This window comes from Cupressus sempervirens, chromosome 11 (genome assembly GCF_028749045.1).
Source record: "Cupressus sempervirens isolate cs-2001-9-10 chromosome 11, ASM2874904v1, whole genome shotgun sequence".
Lineage (NCBI taxonomy): Eukaryota > Viridiplantae > Streptophyta > Pinopsida > Cupressales > Cupressaceae > Cupressus > Cupressus sempervirens.
In genome coordinates, this window is record NC_143128.1 from 86,224,800 (window position 1) to 86,246,426 (window position 21,627).

Below are 21,627 nucleotides of genomic sequence, written 5' to 3' on the forward strand. Positions count from 1 at the left end.
CACAAGCTTTAGTTTATTACCATCTTTGGTAGTCTCCAGGTCAATGAGATGAATTTTAGTAACTTTAGGTGCATATCATGTAGACCTGAGAGTCAAGGCACTTGATAAGATGAATTTGTGAGTGAGGAACCCAACACTTAGTCAAGTGTTAGTGAAGGTTGAGTTTGAGATGATGGTGGGGAAGTTGATCTAAGTTTGAGATCTAATCACCGAGAGAGATGGAGGTTTAGTGGAGATGGAGAGTTGCAATTAGGATGACAATGGAGACCACTTTTCGATATAAAGTCAACATGCAACCATAAGTTAAAGTTGGAGCATGAAAACTTGGAATTCTGATGTCTTTTGGAGAGTGATTAAGAAAGAAGAATAGGAAAAGGAGAGGTAAATTTATGAAGTTGCATAAGGAAAGCATATACTTTGGAAAGCCAAGGCAGAAGACAACTTGGAAAAGGTTGTACTTGAAGAGGTCAAAATCCAACCTCCCCAAGTAAAGGGTTGTACTTGGACAGGTCGAAATTCGACCTCCCCAAGTACAACCCTTTACTTGGGCCAATCAAAATCTAACCTACCCAACTACATAAGGACATAGTCCCCAAAATTCCATCCTATTTTGATCAAATTTCAAATCCAAGTGACTTCTTGCATGAAAATATGGGGGTTTCAAGGTGTAAATCATGATTCCCCACTGAAAAAATCTGATTCAAGATGGTTGAGGATCAATCTTTCCATGAATGCATTGTGATCAAACCTGCAATCATGAAGAAAAGACACAATTAAGTTCAACATTTTTAGGAGATCAAATTCCCCCACAACAAAGACGGTGATAAATGAGTAGAGTTGTTTCAAGACAAGGTGACAGTGAATTCAAATTTAAAAAGACATGAAGTTGGCACTTGGAGAGAGGTTGGATTCCAACCTCACCTGGCACTTGAAGAGGTTGGATTTCAACCTCCCAAGTCCAAGTTGGGAAGTCAACCCCCAAACTTCCTGCCTCAAGGATACACCACATTTTGACATAATATGAGCTTTTAGTGTAAGTACAAGGTTTCCAATCATGACGTCTGATTTGGGTTGGCAAAAAGGGAAATTTCTCCATCTGAGGCATGAAATCAAATCTATCAAGCAAAACATTTATGAATTAATCTCACATTTTGGGCTGAGAATCCAAGGAGAGAAATGAAAGGCACATGGAAGAAAATCAATGTTGAGTGACGTTGAAGTTGGAGAGCTCAAATTCCAATCCATCCATGTACATCCTTGGACTTGGAGAGGTCATAATCTGACAACTCTCAGCTGGGACCTCAAACCCCAAATTTTTGCTAGCTCTAAGACCCTAGCCAATTCAACTTGTTATCTTCTCAACCAAACTTTGTGTTTAGTCCTTTATATCAACTCAACGTTCTATTTTGTCCATTGTTGCATAGAAAATATGTTTTTTTTGTAAGCGTTACTAATCACCAGCTCTTCATTATTGTTTGTAAGTGTTATTGGATTGACATTGTGTGTGTGTGTGTGTGTGTGTCTGTGTGTCTGTGTGTGCGTCTGCCTCTGTGGGTGCCTGTGCCTGTGCCTGTGCCTATGCATGGGTGTGCCTATGCGTGTGTGTGTGCCTGTGTGTGCTTGTGTGTGCCTGTGTGGGTGCGTGCATGTGTGCACGTGTGCCTGTGTGGATGCCTATGCCTATACGTGTGTGCATGTGCGTGTGTGTGCCTATGCATGCGTGTGTGCCTGTGTGCATGTGTGTGTGTGTTCTAATGGGGGAGAATGTTTGATTATCAATAAACCATGGAAAGTCCTCCTTCATGATATCGATGTGTCCTCCATTTGACTATCAATTGTTGCAATAGTCTTCTCTGGTCGTTGCTTGGGTATCTTTTGCCTCTTAGATATTGGTCTCTAGATATCCTTAGTAACATATCTCACTCCATTATGAAGAAACTTTATTGTAAGTCTATCTATTCAGACTTCACAAAAATAGGATAATTAGTTGACCTAGTGTGAAGGATGGGGAATTTACACAAGTGAATTTATTTGCCTTCTATAGTTTGAGGCAATGAAAGGAGGAATAACAAATGCTTGCAAAGACCACAAAGCTTACAAAAATGTAAGGTTAAGGCTCTCATCTATACTGTGCAACATATCTAGGCCTCGCTTTGTGATGGTTTTAATTCAAGAAGATAAGGATGTAAGGGAATGTACTCAAGGGTGAGCAAATCCAAGGAGCAACAAGTGCACTCTCAGCGTAAGAATTCAATATGCAAATATTGTGCCAAGAAAAGATGTATGCCTGTGGGCAATTTGTGAATGAAATTTGAATGCAATAGTGATCCAAACATCAAATAATGATATAAAGAAAAAAAAGTGTATGGACTTTCTACACATTTGAAAAGAGAACAATGATAATTTGATGTAGCCACTCAAGGAAACAAACCATAAAGCTCTTAGAATACTTCTAGTAAGTTGGCAAATTAGTATATTGGTAGTTAGCGTGAAGGTTATACGGTTCTACTTTTTTGTTAGATGTTAAGAGTTTAATCTGAAGTTATATGATTGCAATTTTTTCACTAGGACTGTACTCAATGATGTATAATAGTACTACAAGCTTCCTTTCCAAAGATTTTATTTGTCACAATTTTGTATGTAAACAGATTGCCTTTCCTAATATGGGGTAAAATAATCCATACCATTGTCCTTGTTTGATACCAGAAAGACATTATGCAGCTATCTCAACAATTCTCTAGTACTTACCTATGTGAAGATGGAATGTGTGCTTGTTAGTGAGCTTGAATGTTGACCAATGATGTATTGTTCTTGTCCAGATTGATGTGTTGAACAAATTGTTAGCTTTACTTTCATGATAAATGTACCATCAAAGCTATAGAATTTAATTTAGTTTGTTATATTTGCATACTAGCTTCTGAATAGCATTCACTATACTAACCTTACTTTCAGGATAAATACGTCATCAAAGCTATAACAACCATTTAATTTAGTTTGTTATATTTGCATCCTAGCTTCTGGAAGAGCATTCACTATCTTACAGACTCCTCCAGCTCTAAACTTCTAGCCATGCATGTGACAAAGAAAGAGATTTTACAGAACCTTCACAGCCCAAATTCTTGTCAGTTGAAACCAAATTTATGTCTTCACCTTATGGCTTACGAGTGGGCTATGATATTTAATTGAGCAATCATAAAAGCAACCCATATTATAAAAATCATAGGCTCAAAAGGATAAAGACTTTATCCAATACTCAAAAATGGTCTATGCTATCCCAAAAATATAAATACAAGAGGGTCTAACTTCCGCTGCTTGCATGTTTTGCTATCTTTCTGATTTAGAAGGAATTCCCTCAAACAGGTCAAGACGCTCCTTGATAGAATTTCGACATGTTCTCGCAACTTTATTATTTGGATCAAACAGAAGCGCTTGATCATATGCTTTTAAAGCAGCCCTCAGTTGCTTCTTCTTCTCATATGCATCACCCAAATTGTTCCAAGCTGTCACATATCCTGGCTGAAGCTTCACAGCCATCTCAAACTGGGAAATACCCTTATCTGTCTTGCCCTCACTTACATAACTAAAGCCAAGAGTGTTGTGGACCTGAATAGCAGATACCAGAAAAACAAAAGATCCTTTTGAATCAATTGAAAAAAGAACTTACAGAAAGTGGGCTTACATGGAACAGTGTATGCCAAACAAAACTTAAAAATTATTATTAAAAAAGCCTAATAATATCCAAGCTATAAATCACAAACACTCCCCTAAACAAATGTCTACGAACAGAAAATTACTTTAAATTCAAATTGATACGTAAAATTTGAAATAATGCAGAGACTATTGAAGATGCAATTTTAACCTTAAGAAAATTCCTTTCACAAGAAGGATAATATGAAAGAATATCTGGGAACCAAAAATCCACCTGTGCTAGATCTTGAACATCTCCCTCCCATTTCTCAATAGCCTGCTCAAGATATTTAGCAGCAAGGGAATAGAATTTTTTCCTCAACATTACAGCACCCAATTCAAAGTATTCTAATGCACTGGCTTCCCCAGTTCGGACACGCTCCTGCATGTTAACACTCAAAAAAAATGATTTAAGAAAACAATTTATTAAAATCTGTAAATAGTTGGCCAGATGTTTCCTTGACTGTTTTCATCATAAAGTGTATGACAGGCACCCTATCAAATCATATATCCAGGCCCTTCCTTTGCATATAAATTTATCATTTGTAACAAGCAATGAATTTATCAATTTCGTATTCTTAGGATGCATGTTTTGTTGAATTAAAAAAATACCTCATACTCAACAAGTTTAAACTATTGCTTGTTACTCATTGTTCGATGTTAAAGGTGATATTTTACAAGATATCTTTGATAATTTCTTTTATAATAATAATTAAATTTTATAAATTATTATCTTTGTAATTACAGATGCTAATAAGGTTTCAAAGTTGACATTAGCATATGTTGTATGATCTATTTTTGTGTAAAGAAGAACTTCTCTAGTAAATCAGAGGAAAAAAATTGTTCCATAGGAACTAAAATCAAAGAGAATGGAGTTGACATAAAGTTTGGGCTAGCTAACAAATCAGACCTAACAGAACAATTTGCCAAGACAAAGTATAACATTTGTAGTGAAGATATCAAGATCTTAGCAGAAGAAGATAACTACTTCAAAAGACACTTAAGAGAAGCCATTGAGTAAACAATCTTAACAAGGATGAGGGGTGTGTAGTCAACCCCTCATGTTCACCAATAAACTCCATAAAAAACAAATGACCTGAAAATATATTATTTGTACACTGATCTTCTCCGTTTGTTTCATTTCAATGAGCTTCTCTGTTCTATTATTTTTCCTCTTTCCTTTCAATTGATTAAGCCTTAAGACATCATTCCCCGTTAAAGCTTGCCTGATGTTCCAACTCTTCATTCTTCCTTCCATGTTTAAAGTCAAGGAGTGCTCCATTAATTTATGCATAATTAGGTTCAACAACTTTAGACGGTGTATCTTTACAATTATTACTTCAAAATTTGATTTTCCTTGTTTGATATTAAATTTAGATAGGATGCACAACTTTTGAATTGTTTTCTATTTCCAATTTAACTATACCTTCAATATCTTTTGTTTTCAAGAAATCGAGTATGAAGGTTAAAAGTTAAGGCCATTGCTGCCCCCTGCATCTCCATTGGTGACCAAATACACTTTTTCGCATTTTGAATATTATATCTGTGAATCTAGAATCTGCAAGTCTCTCTCCCTTTTTGTTGTCTTGATGATGGGTCACAGAGTACGACGCAAAACCTTGATGCAAGAGTCTGCCACAAAGTTTTCTCCAAAAGCTTTACAACTTCACTTATAAATATGTTTTCAAACTTTGCAGACTGTAATGTAAAAACAGCATTAACACAGAAAAAAGATTTAAATGGTTATATCATCCCACACCTAAATCATTGCTGCAGTCAATTCATAGAAAGAGAAACCTACCAGTCTGGGGTGAAATGTCAGAATACATGTTACATGAAATGTTGGGTAAAACAGAAAATTCCCGTACCATAATGGTACACTTCAGAGGATATCTTACATCAAATGACCCTAAAAGAAGATTTGACAAATCATAAACGTGTGGCACACAGAAAATGGATTCACCTGTAATTCTTTGGCAGCATTTTCGAGCTCTGTACGAACAAGTATTTGTCGAACAACAAAAAAACTTCCAATTCCAAGAAGTGCAAGTAAAGCACCGAGGTAAATCAGTTGTATTCCAAATTCAAATAATTCACCAACCAGAAAAACTTCATTTGAGGCTCCTTCGCTAGCATATGCAACTTCTGCCAAACATAAGGCAGAAGAAAGTCCAGGCAGAAACATCCAAGCCCAAGGCTGATATTCTTCACTTCCCTTGTGATCCTCCTCTAAATGTATATTCATTTTGGAATCTGTAAGGCCCAAACATAGGATGTGGTTGGTGAATCACTGATAAAAATCAAAATTATGTAATTTGGCACACTCAAATTAAACAAGTAGCACAGAAGTCAAAACCAGAAGCCAAAAAACTTTATCGTGTTCCCAGAGAAAAGAAAATTGCAATGCTGGAAAAAAAAAAGAATGCCAATATCAAGTACGGGAGATGGGGTGTCTCATCATCCTCAAACAAGTTAAGATGAGTTTCAGAAAATCACCAATCAAAGAGTCATCAACTCCAAAAGATTAATGTGGAGACATCTTTACCTTTTAGATTGATTACAGACATAGTTTGCAGATTTCCCATTGCCCCACATAACTGTTTTCCTCCAACAACAGAAACAATGAAAAAGTACATCAGCCTTTTTGGTTAATTAATAGAAAAGGGTACTACAAGAACACATTCTAAGATGTATAGATGCTTAACAATGTGACATTATCAGAAGGAAAATTCAAGCTAAAATAAAATAAGACTAAAAAAAGCCATAGAAAAATTGCTCAGATTAAATACTTTGAACGGTTTCTGTTTCACAAGAAATGAGATAAGAACTAGCAAAATGACAAAATCCTCATTTTATAATCATTGTAAAAGGATGGTGCCTTATTTATTGAACAAAATTTTATTATATAAAATTAGACCGGAGAAAATATGCACAGGAGATAGAAAATTCAACATCTACCAAATGGCCGCAAGGGCATGTCAGTCTTTTATATGGCCGCAAGTGCAGAGCAGAGTGAACCAAAAGATTTCTAACATAGAATCAGGAAACAAATTTCAAGAAAAGTAAAGGAGGAAGATAATTGATCTTCATATACAAAAGAAACCTAAAGTGATAATGAAAAAAGAGGATTTCAATATTCAGTCAGTTGGATTTCTCGTATACTCTCAGAAGAAAAGAGTGGTTATCCCCTTCTAATCCATTTATCTCCAGAACTTGTATGTTCCATAGAGTATTGCATCTCTTAAAGAAAGCACAAGTGAAAGCTTTAGTCTGGTACAGTCTTCTTAAATAAATGTCAGGATAATAATTGGTTTCTTAATTTTTCATTCTGCACATACCCTGAACGACCATAGAAGCAGATATAATTTTGACAAAATCCAGACTCTAGTTTGTGAGTTAATTATTAAAGATATTTAAAGTCAAATTGATAACTATCTGGTGCACTTCTCTTGTTGCATCTTGACTTTAACAATTTTTTCTATGCCTTGATTTGTGACTCCTCTGGACGCTTGTTCATCCATCCAGCAAAAGGATATCAAGAACAAATATGAAGTTAGACAAAGTAAGTTTGAGAACTCAGTTTTGAGGAAAAAATGTGGTACAAGGTCTCTAATTTCTATTAAATATCAATCAGATCTGTTGAGCTAAGGGGAAAATACTTAAGGCATACACTTGGTGCATTGGATGCAGCACAACCTGCAAACACAGGTCACATTTTCAGACTACCCCAACCACTCTCCCAATATGATGAATTGTCCTCCCAAGTCCCCACCAGTATTTGAGGCTCGAATTCACTTTGTAATTTTGGCATTTCTTTCCTCCACTAGTTTCAGTCCTCTGTGAGACCTCCCAGCCCTTTTTCGCAATAATCACAGTGCTCATTTTGCTCAGGCATTCTTCTTTCAGATTGAGCTCATGTGCTCATTATGTCCTAAAAAGGATGAATGCAGTCACATGGCCGCTGTAGATCAATTCTATGGATCATGCTAGCTCATAAGAGACAAAGGAATTGTCAAATAGTCAAGGTTATGGTTCAACCTGATTCATCTTCTATGGCAATAAAGACCTTTTAGCCTTCAAACGAAGATGGGAAATATAAATCATTTATACCCAGGTAGAAAAAGTATGCTAGAGTTCGATGATTTAATGTAATGTCCCCAATTTTTAAGGTGACAATTAATTAAATTGATATTTATTAAGTTGTCGAAAAATAAATGGATTATTCAAATGATGACTTATTATTAATTAATTTAAGTAAATAATAATAAAATGTCAGAAAATGTTACTTTGTTAAATAGAGCTCTCCAAATATGATTAATAATTAAGTCGGTAAAGTTGGCATAATATTCTAGATGCTCCTTGGAGTTCTTTATAAGGAGGTGGGATGGAGGAAATAAGGCATGTGATAGATTTTATAAATGTTTAATGATTTTTGGGAACAAAAACCTTCAAGAGCTTGACAAGAAAGTTGGATGAAAACCTAGCTCTTCCAAAAAAGAGGTGAATCGGTAAAAGAGTCTAGACTGGAGTTGAATTTGTGAAGTCTTTAATAGAAAAAAATTTGCAGTGATAAGGTATCTGTAGATATTGAGGTTCAGTATTATCTTGTTCTTCCACATTATCAGTTATCATAAATAAAGGGACCTTCTATATTATTAGCAAGGTGCTTATCTGTCTGCTTGATTGAATTACAATCCCAATCTTGGTCTGCCACTCTTGGTGCCCTAAAACATCCAACATCAGTATTTGGCAACAGGTGGATTGCTTAGAGTGCGATCACTGAAATTCTAAATTTCAATACCATTCCTGGTCCTTCATTAATTGGCTGAACACATCTGAATCATATGTAGTTGCTGGTCCAATTCCTTTGTTGTAAACATTGATAAAAGCTCATGCTAAGTACATGAAGTCAAAAACCTAAAGTCCGTTAAATGTATAAGGTTCTGTCAGTATCAAGCACCCAGAATTAACAGTTTTCTGCTCATTGAGGTCAGACAATCAATTTCAGATATATCTCTGTTTTTAGCTCTGTGAATCAATACTGCAGTCAGCTATTGAATAGATGAAATGTTGTTTCGGGATTCTTGTGTATAGCTATTTTGTTATGAATAATCTGCCACCAATTGAAAGAAACATCACAGCTTTGTTTTGAATATGCCATGCTTCTTATAGAATGAAACCAGTACCATATTGCATAAACATATCTTCAATAGAACCCTTCTTAGAATTATGCAAAGTGATTGACAAAATCTGTATGTAGCGGAATACGTGATTTGGGTGAAATTATAGTAGGGTTCTTACTGCGGTATCAAAACCAAGATCCTGCTAGCCTGTGGGATGCTAAGGTTGATTACAGAAATGGAAGCAAGGGATAATGAAATTGTGGCTTCTAAAATTGCTGTATGGCATAATAAATATCAAAAGTTTAAGAATCTACTAGCAATTCAAATATATCTAAATCTGACAGGAAATATTATACCCGTGAATGACAGGATTATTAGAGTTTTTGATGAATACTCAGATTAACCTTAGGATGTCAAACCACCCAATATTTTGATAGGTACTACATGTGAAAAAGGAAAGAGGAAATGAGATTTGAATTAGAATCTCAATAAGAGTCAAAATAATGTCCAAATGTGTCTAAGTCAAGAGGGAGTTGATGCCTGTGGATATAGAATAGGATCAAAACCTTGAGGAGCTTACGAAAGACACAAGTTCTAAGTATGGTGATTGGAGTATTATTTTAAAGACGAGTTGGGTGGAGAGACTAAAAGCAATGAGAAGAGTGAAGAGCCTAAAGAAATACTCACGGAAGATAAGATAAATTTATTAATGTCCAACGAAAGCCCACAAAGAGGGTCCAAGGGACTGCTGAAACAAAGCAAAAGGCCAGCCCACAATGGAAACAACAAATGGTGACCGAGGAGAGACAAAAACTCAAAAGTTACTATTGAAAAAAAGATGGTAAAGAAAGAGAACTTGCTTGCTTGTGACTTGCAGGCTACAAATGATCAAGGAAAAGACAAAAATCAGCCAAAATGTCTAGAAGCTTGGACTCCTGGCAGAACAGGTGGAAGCCCCAAGAAGGATGAAGCCGTGTTCACAAGTTCACTTGAGCCACATGAGGATATGGACAAGTACGAATCAACTATTGCATCTACAAGTGGAGAACATACAAGTCTCATGGCAACCACAAGGTTGAAGAAAATGCTTTCACAGGGTTCATCAAACCAGCATCAATTGACCAGAGTTATGAATTCTAATAATGCTTCTTTTCTTGAAACAACTCTACATCTTATTGGTAAGGAATCATTTATGATTTGGATAATGATGATGTTCATGCATATGAAAGCAATACAGAAATTTGGTCATGTAGTAAGATTAATTTCCCTTGTTTCATATGCATGATTACATTGGAATTTGGAGGAATACTTGTTTACACATATAAAGTGTATTGTCTAAGAGAGCTGATTGTAGAGACTAAGAGAATGCCTAACAAGAAGTTCCTGCAATTTGATATAGTTTGGTTTGGCATTGATGCTTCACCATGGAATTGGTTGAACACAACAAATATAACAGCAGCTAAGGAGGTGCAAGCAATAGATCAGTTCAATGACAGCCAAGGCAGCTGAAAGAACATGTGACTTTCAGCTGGACAGAGCCCATAGGGCAAAACTTGTGAAGAACCAATCTGCCAAGGAAGAAGACGCAATAAAGGACAACAAAGACATTTTAAAAAGGCATGAATATGATTTTAAATTTTTGAGTTTGACCAGCAGTTCTTTGTCATAAAGAGTCTTGTATTGAGGCCAGCCAAGAGAGGATTGATAAGTATGTGGTAAAAGTTGGAAATTCAGATTCTCATAGTCTATTCTCTTATCAACAGTCAAACAAGAGCATGAGAAAAATGATTCTACTCATGGTTGTGTTGGTGATTCTTTGATTGAGCTTAATGATGACCTAACCTCAAAATCTGAGTTCTGTGGAAAAGATGTTGTGGAGGGAGCTGTTGCTGAATGGCATGATTATAAAGACATCAGAATATTTGTTTGAAGATGTTAAAACTCAAGAGTCACATCACTTGGAGGGTCAATTGAGGTTAAACGAAGACATGATTATTACAACTCTAACTCACATTGATGAAACTCGTAGGATGACAGATTATTTTCGGAAGACTCAAGGGAGGGAAAAAGTCCTTGAAGGAAAATTATCTCTTGCAAACTTACAGACAATCAAAGAAGCTCTGGTTGTGATGAAATCAAATCACCTACACCTACTTTCAGATAGAGATCATCTCCTCCAGCTTGATGAAATATATTTTGATGCATTGAGAAGATAAGAAGACGAAGTTGATAAGCTTAAAGCTACTATGGATTCCTGGAAGAGTACTCAAATGGCCCTTCAAGAATCAGAAAATCAAGTTGATAAGCTTGGTTTGGAGTTAAACTTGACACATTCTTTATCACTCAAATCAAGAATTCGTCATCTATAGTAGCCACTTCTAAAGAGTAACAACTCAATATGAAGATTGTGAAGAGTAGATGCATGGATGGAGAATTTGTGGAATCTCAACATGAAGTTATTAGAGGAGAGGACAAAGATATAACATACAACCATTGGACATGTTGATGTGATTTTTTTCCATTACAACATACAAAATCGAATACTTAATTGTTCCGAGATGAAATACCAAATCTCCAATTCTCTCTTGAACATGCGAAGCTTGTAAAGTAAGATCATGAAATAGCTTCAAATGTCCTTCTATCGTGGATTATCACCTAGTGAAATAATGTAATGGAAACACTAAGGGGATATATGCTATTCATTCAATGGACATAAATTGTTTCTACAAATTTGGCTTCACAATATGCAATGAAAATATGGTTTTGATTTTCAAACCTTGAACTTCTCAACTTAACTTCTACTTCTAATTAGGAATGTAAGTATGGATGAGCTTGGACTCTACTAGATGCAATCTTGTTAGCGACTCTACCTACCTAGTGCAAGCTTCTAAGGTATGCTCAAATGGTTTTCAAATCAATACCTCCTCTTCAATCCCATCAATGGATGCAAAGTAAAGATTAAATATCAATTGAAGTAAAGTACAATCACTATCTCACCATACAAGGCACACTTACAATCAATAAGAGGCTAGTGGCCTAGTTTATTCAAATCAATCAAGTAAACATCAACAATTTGTTTCATCCAACTAAACTACTTCTAAACAACATGAAATAAAATCTACTCCAAGTGAGGGATCGAAGAAACCATGCAACATTTCAAAGCAGCATTAATTAATCCACCATGGCAACCAACAATGAATCATCAATCACTTTGATAGCATTATGGAAACAATTTCAACAAGTCTCTCCCTTAGCTAACCTAATCTTATCTCCGAAGTTTATGAACTAGAAATGAGAAGGCCAAGATTAATCCCTACAAACCCTAATATCAACCAATTACATTAAGACACCACCCTGTGGGCCAATAAGAAAACTACAATGCATTTGAGATCCAAAGAGAAATTGTACACTTGGCATAACATGATTCACTATGCTTGAACTAGAATTCTCTAATTGGTAGAAGACAAGTGGGTGCCACCTCAGCATCCTTATCTTGTAGAATTGACCAATCTTTTGGTGATGGCAAAAAATCTATTGATACTTAGCATTATCAAGCCTTCAATTGTGATGGCATATTCCCAAATTGATTCATCTTCTCAAATTTTCTCAATCTTTCATTCTTATAAATTTTCTCATTGCCATGATTCGAACCTACTTGTACTCGCAAACTCGAATATTCAACTTCTTGAAGTCATGAAGTCTTTGGGCACTTGGTTCCTTCAAAGTGAGCTTGGATTTCTGAAGGAAATTCAAGTTGATGGAAATTTCTTCCTTCAGTTGCATCTTCGTGAACTTGATCTTCATCTTGCCTTGAATTTGTCCATTCATAATTTGCCTCTAAATCCTTTCTTCTCATCTAGAGTCCTTGAGCTTAGCCTATCTCCTCGTGCTTGAACTCTTGGGATTGAGCTTGCTTGAAGTCTTTAGTTTCCATGTCTCACCTTCCAAGCCACTCTTCGCTTCCCTAACAACAATTCACCTTGCAAAACAACAATAAAGAGGTTGCATTAAGTTTGCTTCAAGTAATGGAATGAAAGTAATTTGAAAATTTTATGAAATCAATTAACACCAAACAAAAGGATTTACTCAAGGATTCCTTCAAGTTTAGGACTAAATCCTTCATTTTCTTGCAAATCCCATGTTCTAATTTTGATATAATAATCATATTCTTGTAATATTCTTTTAAAATCTGGACTGTAAATGAGTTTTCCAATGTATGACATGCTGAGACTTTTACTTCTCCTGCCATGCTTCATCCCTGATTTCGAAGAAAAATCTCCCCTTATGTGCAAAATTTCTGCCTTAAGAAGAATCAGATCAGTTGCCACCTTGTAAGAGAGACTTCTCTGTCTTCTAAATCATATAATTTGCTGCTTTCTTAGGAAGATATTTCTGTGTCAATGGCAGAGATAAATCTACTTGGTTTGATGTTGAAAAATGAATCTCCACTCCCTCCTTATATATGGACAACGTGGATTTGAAAAGGCCCAACCCTCTAGGCAGGCCGACTTGGTTTCTTTGATCCAATGAAAAACATCTAAATTAATTAATTTTCAGCTCCCTTACGCCACCTTGGTTGAGGTAAAATGACAATTTTAATTGTTTGGCCATTTTTTATTAAAATCGCTGCATGGTAATCCTTGGATGAGCCTTCATATGGAGGGGGCAGAAATCTGCTGTGCTTGAAGATTTTATCCTCAGGGACACTACTCTGCCATCCTTGAGGAATCTTTTATTAGCCCAAACTTTTAACTTCACTTCTCAAATGCCTACCATTCCCCTGTCATCTTCTTGTGTAAATATTTTGAAAGAAAATTCTAGCATTATCATCTCGTGGAAAAAAATGGATGGTCTTGGCTTCTCCTCCTTTCAAGCAGAAATCTTCAGTGGTAGAGGATTTTCTCCTCGGGGATGGCAGAATTCCACCATCCTTGAGGAATCTTTATTTTAAAATTTTCTTCCAATCCTCAAACCTTCATCATTTCTTCATACCTTCACTAACTCCATTATGTTCTTATACTTTTGATGTTTATTTTCCCTCAATTGTGTAAAGAAGAGCCTCTCAACTCAAGATGCAATATTGAGGTGGAAGAGGGGTTTTATTCTCTGTATTCGGTTATGGCTGTAATAATACCACTTATTCAGACATTTTACATTTCAACAAACACTTGGCAGACAACCCAATTATCATTGAATATATGGTATTTATAATTCCAAAACCCAGTATTGGAAAATGCAACAATTGTTCACAAACTCAATTAACCTTAGCCTTATACATTGCTCAAATAAATATCAAGCACTAGTATATAAATCTACAATGTGAATTCGCACAATTAAATCTGAAACAACAAATGGCTCGCAACAAATTCTGAATTTATTCATTAACTCACTATGCTTCAGACAATATGCTGAAACAATTCATCAATTCTAAAAATAGAGAATTACACCAAATAGATATTGAACCAATTTGTAGCTTCACAAGCAACAAAAGAAAATATTTAATTGGATGCTTTTGTCCATGAATGGGCTCATTTTTATAATCATCCAATGGCACAAGTTTCCCAAACGAAACTTCACTTAAGAAGCCTCCACAACACAGCATTATTTTATAATGTGCCATATAATATAATCAATTAATTTATTTTGGCTCCCAAAAATGACTTTCAACCATATCAAAATATTCTCACAGAAGGCCATTGTTTCTTGCATCCAAGATTTAAAAATTCCAATCCGGTCCCAATGAGCTATGATACTGAGGTGACCAACATATAATACCAACAAAAATAGCAACCTCAACATCTTTGGATTAATAATAATAATAATTCACTTGTCTTGCAAAGACAACTAAAGAAGCATCAGAATGAACCTAAAAGGGTGACTTACTATAAATAGATACTCCCTCCAAGATTCTTGGAATCCAAACCAAAAGCCTGAAATCAAAACTGAGAGCATCACTCAACTCCTCCAACTCAACTGAGCTCATCAGATCCAACAATTTGTCTTACTATAAATAGTAAGTCCCTCAAACAAAGCCAAAACACACCATAGGCTGCTGAAAAGCCTATAACCCCACAACTGAGACTCTCAAATCCCACTATCAGCTCATGAGGGTTGCGATGGTGAATTAACCAAGCCAACTGCAAGAACCTCCTAAAAATAGGGACATTAAATCCTTGATTGAGGATGGCAGAACTTTGCCATCCCTAAGGAATTGCTTTAGTTAAACTCATTTCACTTACTCATTCTAGACTTTCCCACTTTTGAATTACATTGCCATGTTTTTACATCGCCATTCCCTTCCATCTTGTACAAAGGGCGGAATTAGCGGTGCCTTGAGGACAAAATGCGAGCACCACCATCTAAGGCAAAATTAGGGGTGCCTTGGAGACAAAATTTGAGCCTCGCCATCTAAGGCAAAAATTATGGTGACGTAGGGAATTTCAATCCTCACTTTTGTATCCCATATTTGCTTCACTCCTTCATTTGTATTTGGCTAAGACTCGACTCAAAAGGCTAAATGGGTGTTTGATCATCCTTATGGTAAGGCAGGATTCATAATGTGGAGAGGATTTTATCCTTCAGGATGGTAGAATTCCACTATCCCTTAGGTATTGCTTCATTTCCAAAACTTGTGACATTTCCCTTTTAACTTCGCCAATGTCTTCATCTTCCATAGTGCAGATCTGATTTGGTTGAGTCTTATGTTCATTGCACATGGGGCGGGATTTGAGGTAATAAGAGGATTTTGGAATCCTCTGGGGTGACAAAATTCTACCACTTCAAGGATTCTCTCTTGCATCACTACTTTTCATAGTCATTTTTTCACCTCAAGGGGTGGGAGGATTTATATAAATATAACATTTAAGTATAAGAATCCATTCCTTATAATTAAAGTTATTTATTTACAGATACTGTTAGGTTTCATCTTCATAGGAGTTGTGATAAAGATTCTAGACTTGGGGGCTTTTCAAAAAAAAAAATCGAACTTAGCCAAATTCCAGGATTTAGCACACCTTCAGCAATACTACCTCACACAACTTCTCCTAGATTTCTAAAGTCAAATTGAAGCTCAGACAAGGATTTTCTAATGATTCTAACTCATTTTCTTACAAACCACTTGGTTTCAACTTTGATACTTTACTAGCTTAGCCCAACTTTTGCTTACATCCAAGAAATACTTGCCAACGACGCCAAATTTGTTCAAACTCACCCTCAGACTTGAAGACTTCAAAAAATTGCTACCAACTAAGAACACCTGAGACCACCGAAAAGCACCTAAGATCACTACTCCTGTTAAAGAAAAATTCAAGGGGGTCACTATTTGTAATGGGCCAATGGTGTTAAAACCTCACGACAGAACAGAAATTATGATAGGTGGTGCATTTGTTTTTCAGTTAGAGACATTACTTAAACTAGTACTTGTTGATAACCATCCACTCTTGAAAGGAGAGGCAATTAAGATCAATGAAGACATCACACAAAGGCATGATGAAAGGACTGATTTCCTGATTTGGAACAGCAATCCCTTGCCCATGCGCAATCATGAGTTGGCAGCCCTAACCCATGAAGATGATAATATTATGGAGTCTCCCAATGTTGGCACTCAATATCTGAGAGTCAAACATAAGGCATTTGTTATGGATCCAAGCCACAAGAGCTCTATGTTTGTATATTTCAGCATGAAAGATGTAAAGAAGACACCAAGAATGTGTGATGGATGCTTAAAAAGAATGAAAGGGGCAGAATTGTTGGCTGCCCAAACAAGACAGCTCTTACAAGAGGTCAAAGAGGCTAATCTTAAATCACTATTTCTTGTAAAAGAAGAAGAAATGGATGTGGAACATACAGTGGATGATCCTCTTGAGTTGAGCAAGCAAGAAAATTAAAATTTGTGTGGAAAGAGTTATGGTTCAGAATTTTCTATTTGTATGCATCATGAGGATCAGGAGTTGCCTCTTTTGGAGAGCATGTTGAAGGCTCAAGTCATAGAATTGGATAGGATAGTTGAGCAACCATTCTCTGGACCAAGCAACAATGTGAGACAGGCATGTGTAGATAAGGAAATGGGTGATTCAGTTTCAGTCCTACACTTAGCCATCCATGGTGAGTTCAAGGAGCCTATTTGTGTTGAGATACAAACCTTCCATGATGGTCATCTAAGTCTTCCCTAATTCCAGAACTTGTAACACATTGTGATGTCCCTTAATGTAATAATTAATTAATTAATTATTTGTCTCAAGAATTAAATTAAATAATAAAGAACAATTAATTAATTAATAAATATGGAGCCCAAATTAATAAAATAATGATATTATTAATATTGTTGGCATGTACTTGTAAATCTCTAGATGCTTCTTGAAGGCCTTTATAAAGAGATGTGTGGGCATTGAAATGGATCATGGATTGGATTGGATTTGTCTTTGTGTTTCCAGAGGTTGAAGGTAGTTCATGCACAGTTTCAGAGATAGAAGATCCTCTCTATTCTGCCCTCGTAGTTTTGGTGGTTTGGCGCCACCCCACTCTCTCATTGGACGTACTGCTCGAATATCTCACTATATGTGCTAAATTTGCTAATTGAAGTCTTTTGCAACTACTTTGTAGCTGCTTGGATTTTGTCCAATGCTGATGTAAATTCAAGTATTGGATTTGAAAGTAATGAATGTTGTGTCACTGGCATTTGGGAACTACCTCTAGATGTTCTCTTCTCTGTGCAAATCTACTAAATTTGTTTGCAACAATATTCATTTCTGTGGTAATGATGGCAGGAGCATCTTGGGTTGAGTAGTAATCCTACTCGGTAGATTTGCTCGACTATCATTGTAGTTTTTCTCAGTAGTTGTTTGGGCAGTTGGTTCGATGAAGTGTTCCTATCTTCATATCCGGAGTTGGTTCGGTTTATATGTTGTTTTGTGTCTACCAAGTGACTTCGGTGATTGTTCTATGTTTGTTCGCAGATGTCTTGTTTCTTGTTTCACCTGGTAGTCCTCTTTGGTTCTCTTTAAGAGCCGACTTGTGTATTTAATTTGTGGTCATGAGTAAGTAAAGGGATCGATTATTGGAAAGCGTGTGGACCTATATTTGGGTCATTGTTTCCTCCAATGCGGATCTAGAAGGTTTTGTAAGTTGTTTTGTGCAGTATTAATAGCGAGTCTTTCCTAGGTTTAGGGAGAATTTTAGGGAGAAGAAGCTAGAAGGCCGAAAATCGTGGATCTGGCATATATGAAGATTGTTTTATCTCTATAAATGTTTTTTGTTGTAATTGGTCGTAACTAGGAAGGCCTTACAACCTAGCATGTATGAAGTTTTAGTGCAAATAAAGTTTTGATCTACTTTCTTTCTCTCCTATTTTGTGTTGTTTTCATTGCGTGACTCAGCAAGGGGCTTTTATAATTGGGAGAGCCTTTGGCCCCGATTTCATTCCTTACTTGTGTTAGGTGGTATCAAAGCGTGGTTTGACCTAGGTTTTGTGAATCTAGATCTTTGATCAAGGTTCCTCCTTGTAAGCCCTAGTTGGTTGATTTGTTGTGGGGTGGCAAATTGCGATCTGGCGTGCAACTGTAGAGGGTTTCAAGATGTTTCGAGAAAGGAGAGATGCAGATCTAGGCTTGGCTGATATGCTAAGGCAGATTGCTGCTAGGTTAGCAGAAGTTGAGACAGCCCAGCATCGTGGAAGACATCTTGATGATGTTGGTGAGGATGAAGTTGAGGAAGTGCAGGAGAATGTCGCACCTGAATGGATCAAGGAGAAGTGAGATTGTTGAAAGCATTGACAAGTTTGAATTTCACACTATAGTTTAACCCTCCCGAATACAATGGAAAGCTAGACTCAGATGAGTTGGTGGACTGGATCACTGAGATGGAGAGATATTTTGAGTATGAGAACATAGAAGATGAAAATAAGGTGAAAATTGCAAGCACAAAGTTGAAAGGACATGCATCTTTTTGGTGGGAGTGTTTGCCCTCATGGGTAACAGGAACTAATGCATAAATACAGAACAAGTATACAGTATAGGAAATGTAGAGAAATCAGGAGCAACTAATATATTCATCACTCATTGAAGACAAGATTACATTTGCAACGCACAACATGCCCTCACTTATGAAGGTACATACATATAGTGTTTGAGGGGGTGCGAAATGAAGTGTCACACCTGTGCAATTGCCTCGGTTATGCCAAACTATCTAACTACCAAGTTTCTCAACAACATCATCCCCCCAAAAAAGAAAGTTGCCTCTGGACAATAACATTTAAAATGTTCAAGACGAAAACACAAAAATGGGAATGATACAATTACAAAACATGAACGAAGGAGGATAGGAGGCATCCCTAGAGACAACAGCTTCCGAAGTTGGTACAGCTGTTGGGTCCAAACATCCAACTTGGCTTGGATCTTGGAGTTTGCCTCGACTACCTCCTTTAACATGAGTATCACATTGACTAGTTCAGCCTCTTTTTTGTTGCGTGCCTCGTTGGCCTCGGCTAGGTGGGTGCCTAATACACACTTCTCCTGTGTAACTTTTGTCAATTGTGTCTCTGTCAGACACTTCTCCTCTGTAACTGCTGCCAATTGGGTCTCTATAAGGCACTTTTCCTATGTAATGGTTGCTAGTTGCATCTCCAACAAACTCTTACCTTAGGTGGCTACCTCTAACTGTGCCATGAGTGTTGTGTGCTCCTGAGCCCAAGTCGCCTACTAAGTGGCTAGCTAGGTAGCCATCTCCTCCTGAAATCTCTTTGCAACTACCATAGCTCTCTCCCTATCCTCCTTGCATTGCACCGCAAACACACTTTGCACAATGTGCCAACCTCTATCCACCGTAGCAATAAGAGTGTCAATATATGTCTGGAGATCATCATTGAATGTATCATTTGGCTCTTTCTCTATCATTTGTACCCCAACCTCAATTAGTTCCTCTGAAAGGCATCCCTCCTTAGCACCATCAACTACTACCGCAGGAGTTGTCTATTCCCCACCTCCGGCACCCTTTAATTTAGGGATTGGAACATCTGGTGTTGCATTATCCATCATCATCTTATTGGAAAGGAGGTCATCATGCATCAAAGACTAGATAGTAGTGCCCCCAAACAATGGCGTAGTCTGAAACCATCGCAGTATATAATCACTGGCAAGCCCCACCACATCATGCCCCTTTCTTGATGCAGAAGGCTCTTCAATCTACTCAGCGATAGTCACTGGGTCAACCAATAATGTTGCATCAACTATTACCACAGCATCAGATCACACTACATCAAGTCTAACCTGAGGCGTCTGCAACATGCTATCGCTATCTTCTGAGGCTCCACCACTCCAATCACCGCTCTGGATGGCAACTGGTGTGTCTTTGTAACTCCTCTTGAAGCTATGTCTAGTACTGCTACTGGAGTCTCCGTAACAGGTAGCACTTCTTGGGATCTCTCCATGGTCACTTCAGGTGAAGTCACTCTGACGAAGTCATGATCACGAGAGCCCTAACTTGGCCAAATGTTGGAATGGGAACAATATTGGCAAAAGGTCTCCAGTATGTCATGGAGGATAGCATCAATCATGCAAATATTGGTTGGGGCACACACACTACCTCCACCTCATCCTCCTCATCATCTTAACTGCTATCTGTAACACTATCACTATTAGAAGTATCCTATTGGCCACTATCAATGTCCCCATGTTCCAAGCTTGGACCCATCTCCTATCGAGCTCACTTTTGTCTTGTGCCTACCTCCAGCCCACCAGGAGTGTCTAGGTGCCGCCATCTTGTAATAAGAGTTCACTATATGCCAACTGCCCTATCCGGATCTCCTTTGACAAACGATCGTGCGATGTTTGGTCCACCATGGCCTCCAATAGCGGTCCTATGGTGTAACGGGGCATGTAGAAAGTCTTGTGGTGGAGAGACAAACTTGTACATCCGCTCTGCCAATACAGTAGTCCAATCATACATCCTTCCGCCCAGCAAGTTATTCATCAAGGATACCTGTGGGAAGTGGATGTCGGATGCGCGACTGGAACCTGTCAATCTGCTCTTCACGGCATCCATGAACCATCTCCAATGTCCCTCCTAGATAAATATCTTCTTAATACCTCGATTGTGTGACGACTTTCAAAGAGACTCCTTCGCAATAAACCAACGAAATATAAAAATCTTTAGTCTCCTTAGGCATTTTTTGTGGCTTGAAATCAACCTTGACCCCCTTTGCTAGCAACCCGAACACCCTTCGGAATTCTGATGTCGTAAAGGAAACCATTACCACCTGATTCATGTAGGTTACGATGCTCTGCTTTGAAAATCTGTCAAAGGAGTTAATCGTCGCCCACAACAAACCTTCAAAATCCTTGATGCAAAAGATGGGCATTTGAATAACCCATTCCACCTGCGCTCTCCGTAAATTATCTTTGATGAGTAGATTATTTGGAGTATCCTCACTCTTGAACCACCATCTTCTATAGTCCAAACTATTCAATCCTTCAAATGTAACAGTCTAGGTCATGACACACTCTCTCTGAGAATTGGTCGATGCCATATGGTGTCCCTAAATCCGTGGCCTTACTTTCTTTTTCGTTCTTCCTGCAATTCTCACACCTGAGGACAAGGTTTGGGTGTGCTTAATTGCATTCATATTTTTGTTACTTGAATTGCCTGCTTGTAACTGTGCTTTCCAACTCCTCTTCCCAGCCGACTACATAACTATTTTTATTTTTGTGGCTGATGCAAGAAACAATTACAGTTTTTCTTTTCTTCAGGTACGGCTGCAAAAACCATTAGGGCTTAGCATTCTCCTAACGGATATACTAAAAAGCTTCACTATCCTCAGTTGGTA

The 21,627-nt window shown here is 37.3% G+C and overlaps 1 protein-coding gene across 1 annotated transcript in view; it reads right to left on the minus strand.

The window, feature by feature from the left end:
* Nucleotides 1-2,967: 2,967 nt before the first annotated feature.
* LOC149528341 (Tetratricopeptide repeat (TPR)-like superfamily protein) overlaps nucleotides 2,968-21,627 on the minus strand; it is a 46,953-nt gene continuing 28,293 nt past the window's right edge. Inside the window, exons 2-5 of the mRNA XM_089808923.1 lie at nucleotides 6,233-6,284; nucleotides 5,651-5,940; nucleotides 3,923-4,069; nucleotides 2,968-3,603 (exon numbers count right to left, since the gene is read on the minus strand). Coding sequence (XP_089665049.1) covers nucleotides 3,325-3,603; nucleotides 3,923-4,069; nucleotides 5,651-5,940; nucleotides 6,233-6,284 — 768 coding nt within the window. The 3' untranslated portion in view covers nucleotides 2,968-3,324. The remainder of the gene's footprint in view (nucleotides 3,604-3,922; nucleotides 4,070-5,650; nucleotides 5,941-6,232; nucleotides 6,285-21,627) is intronic.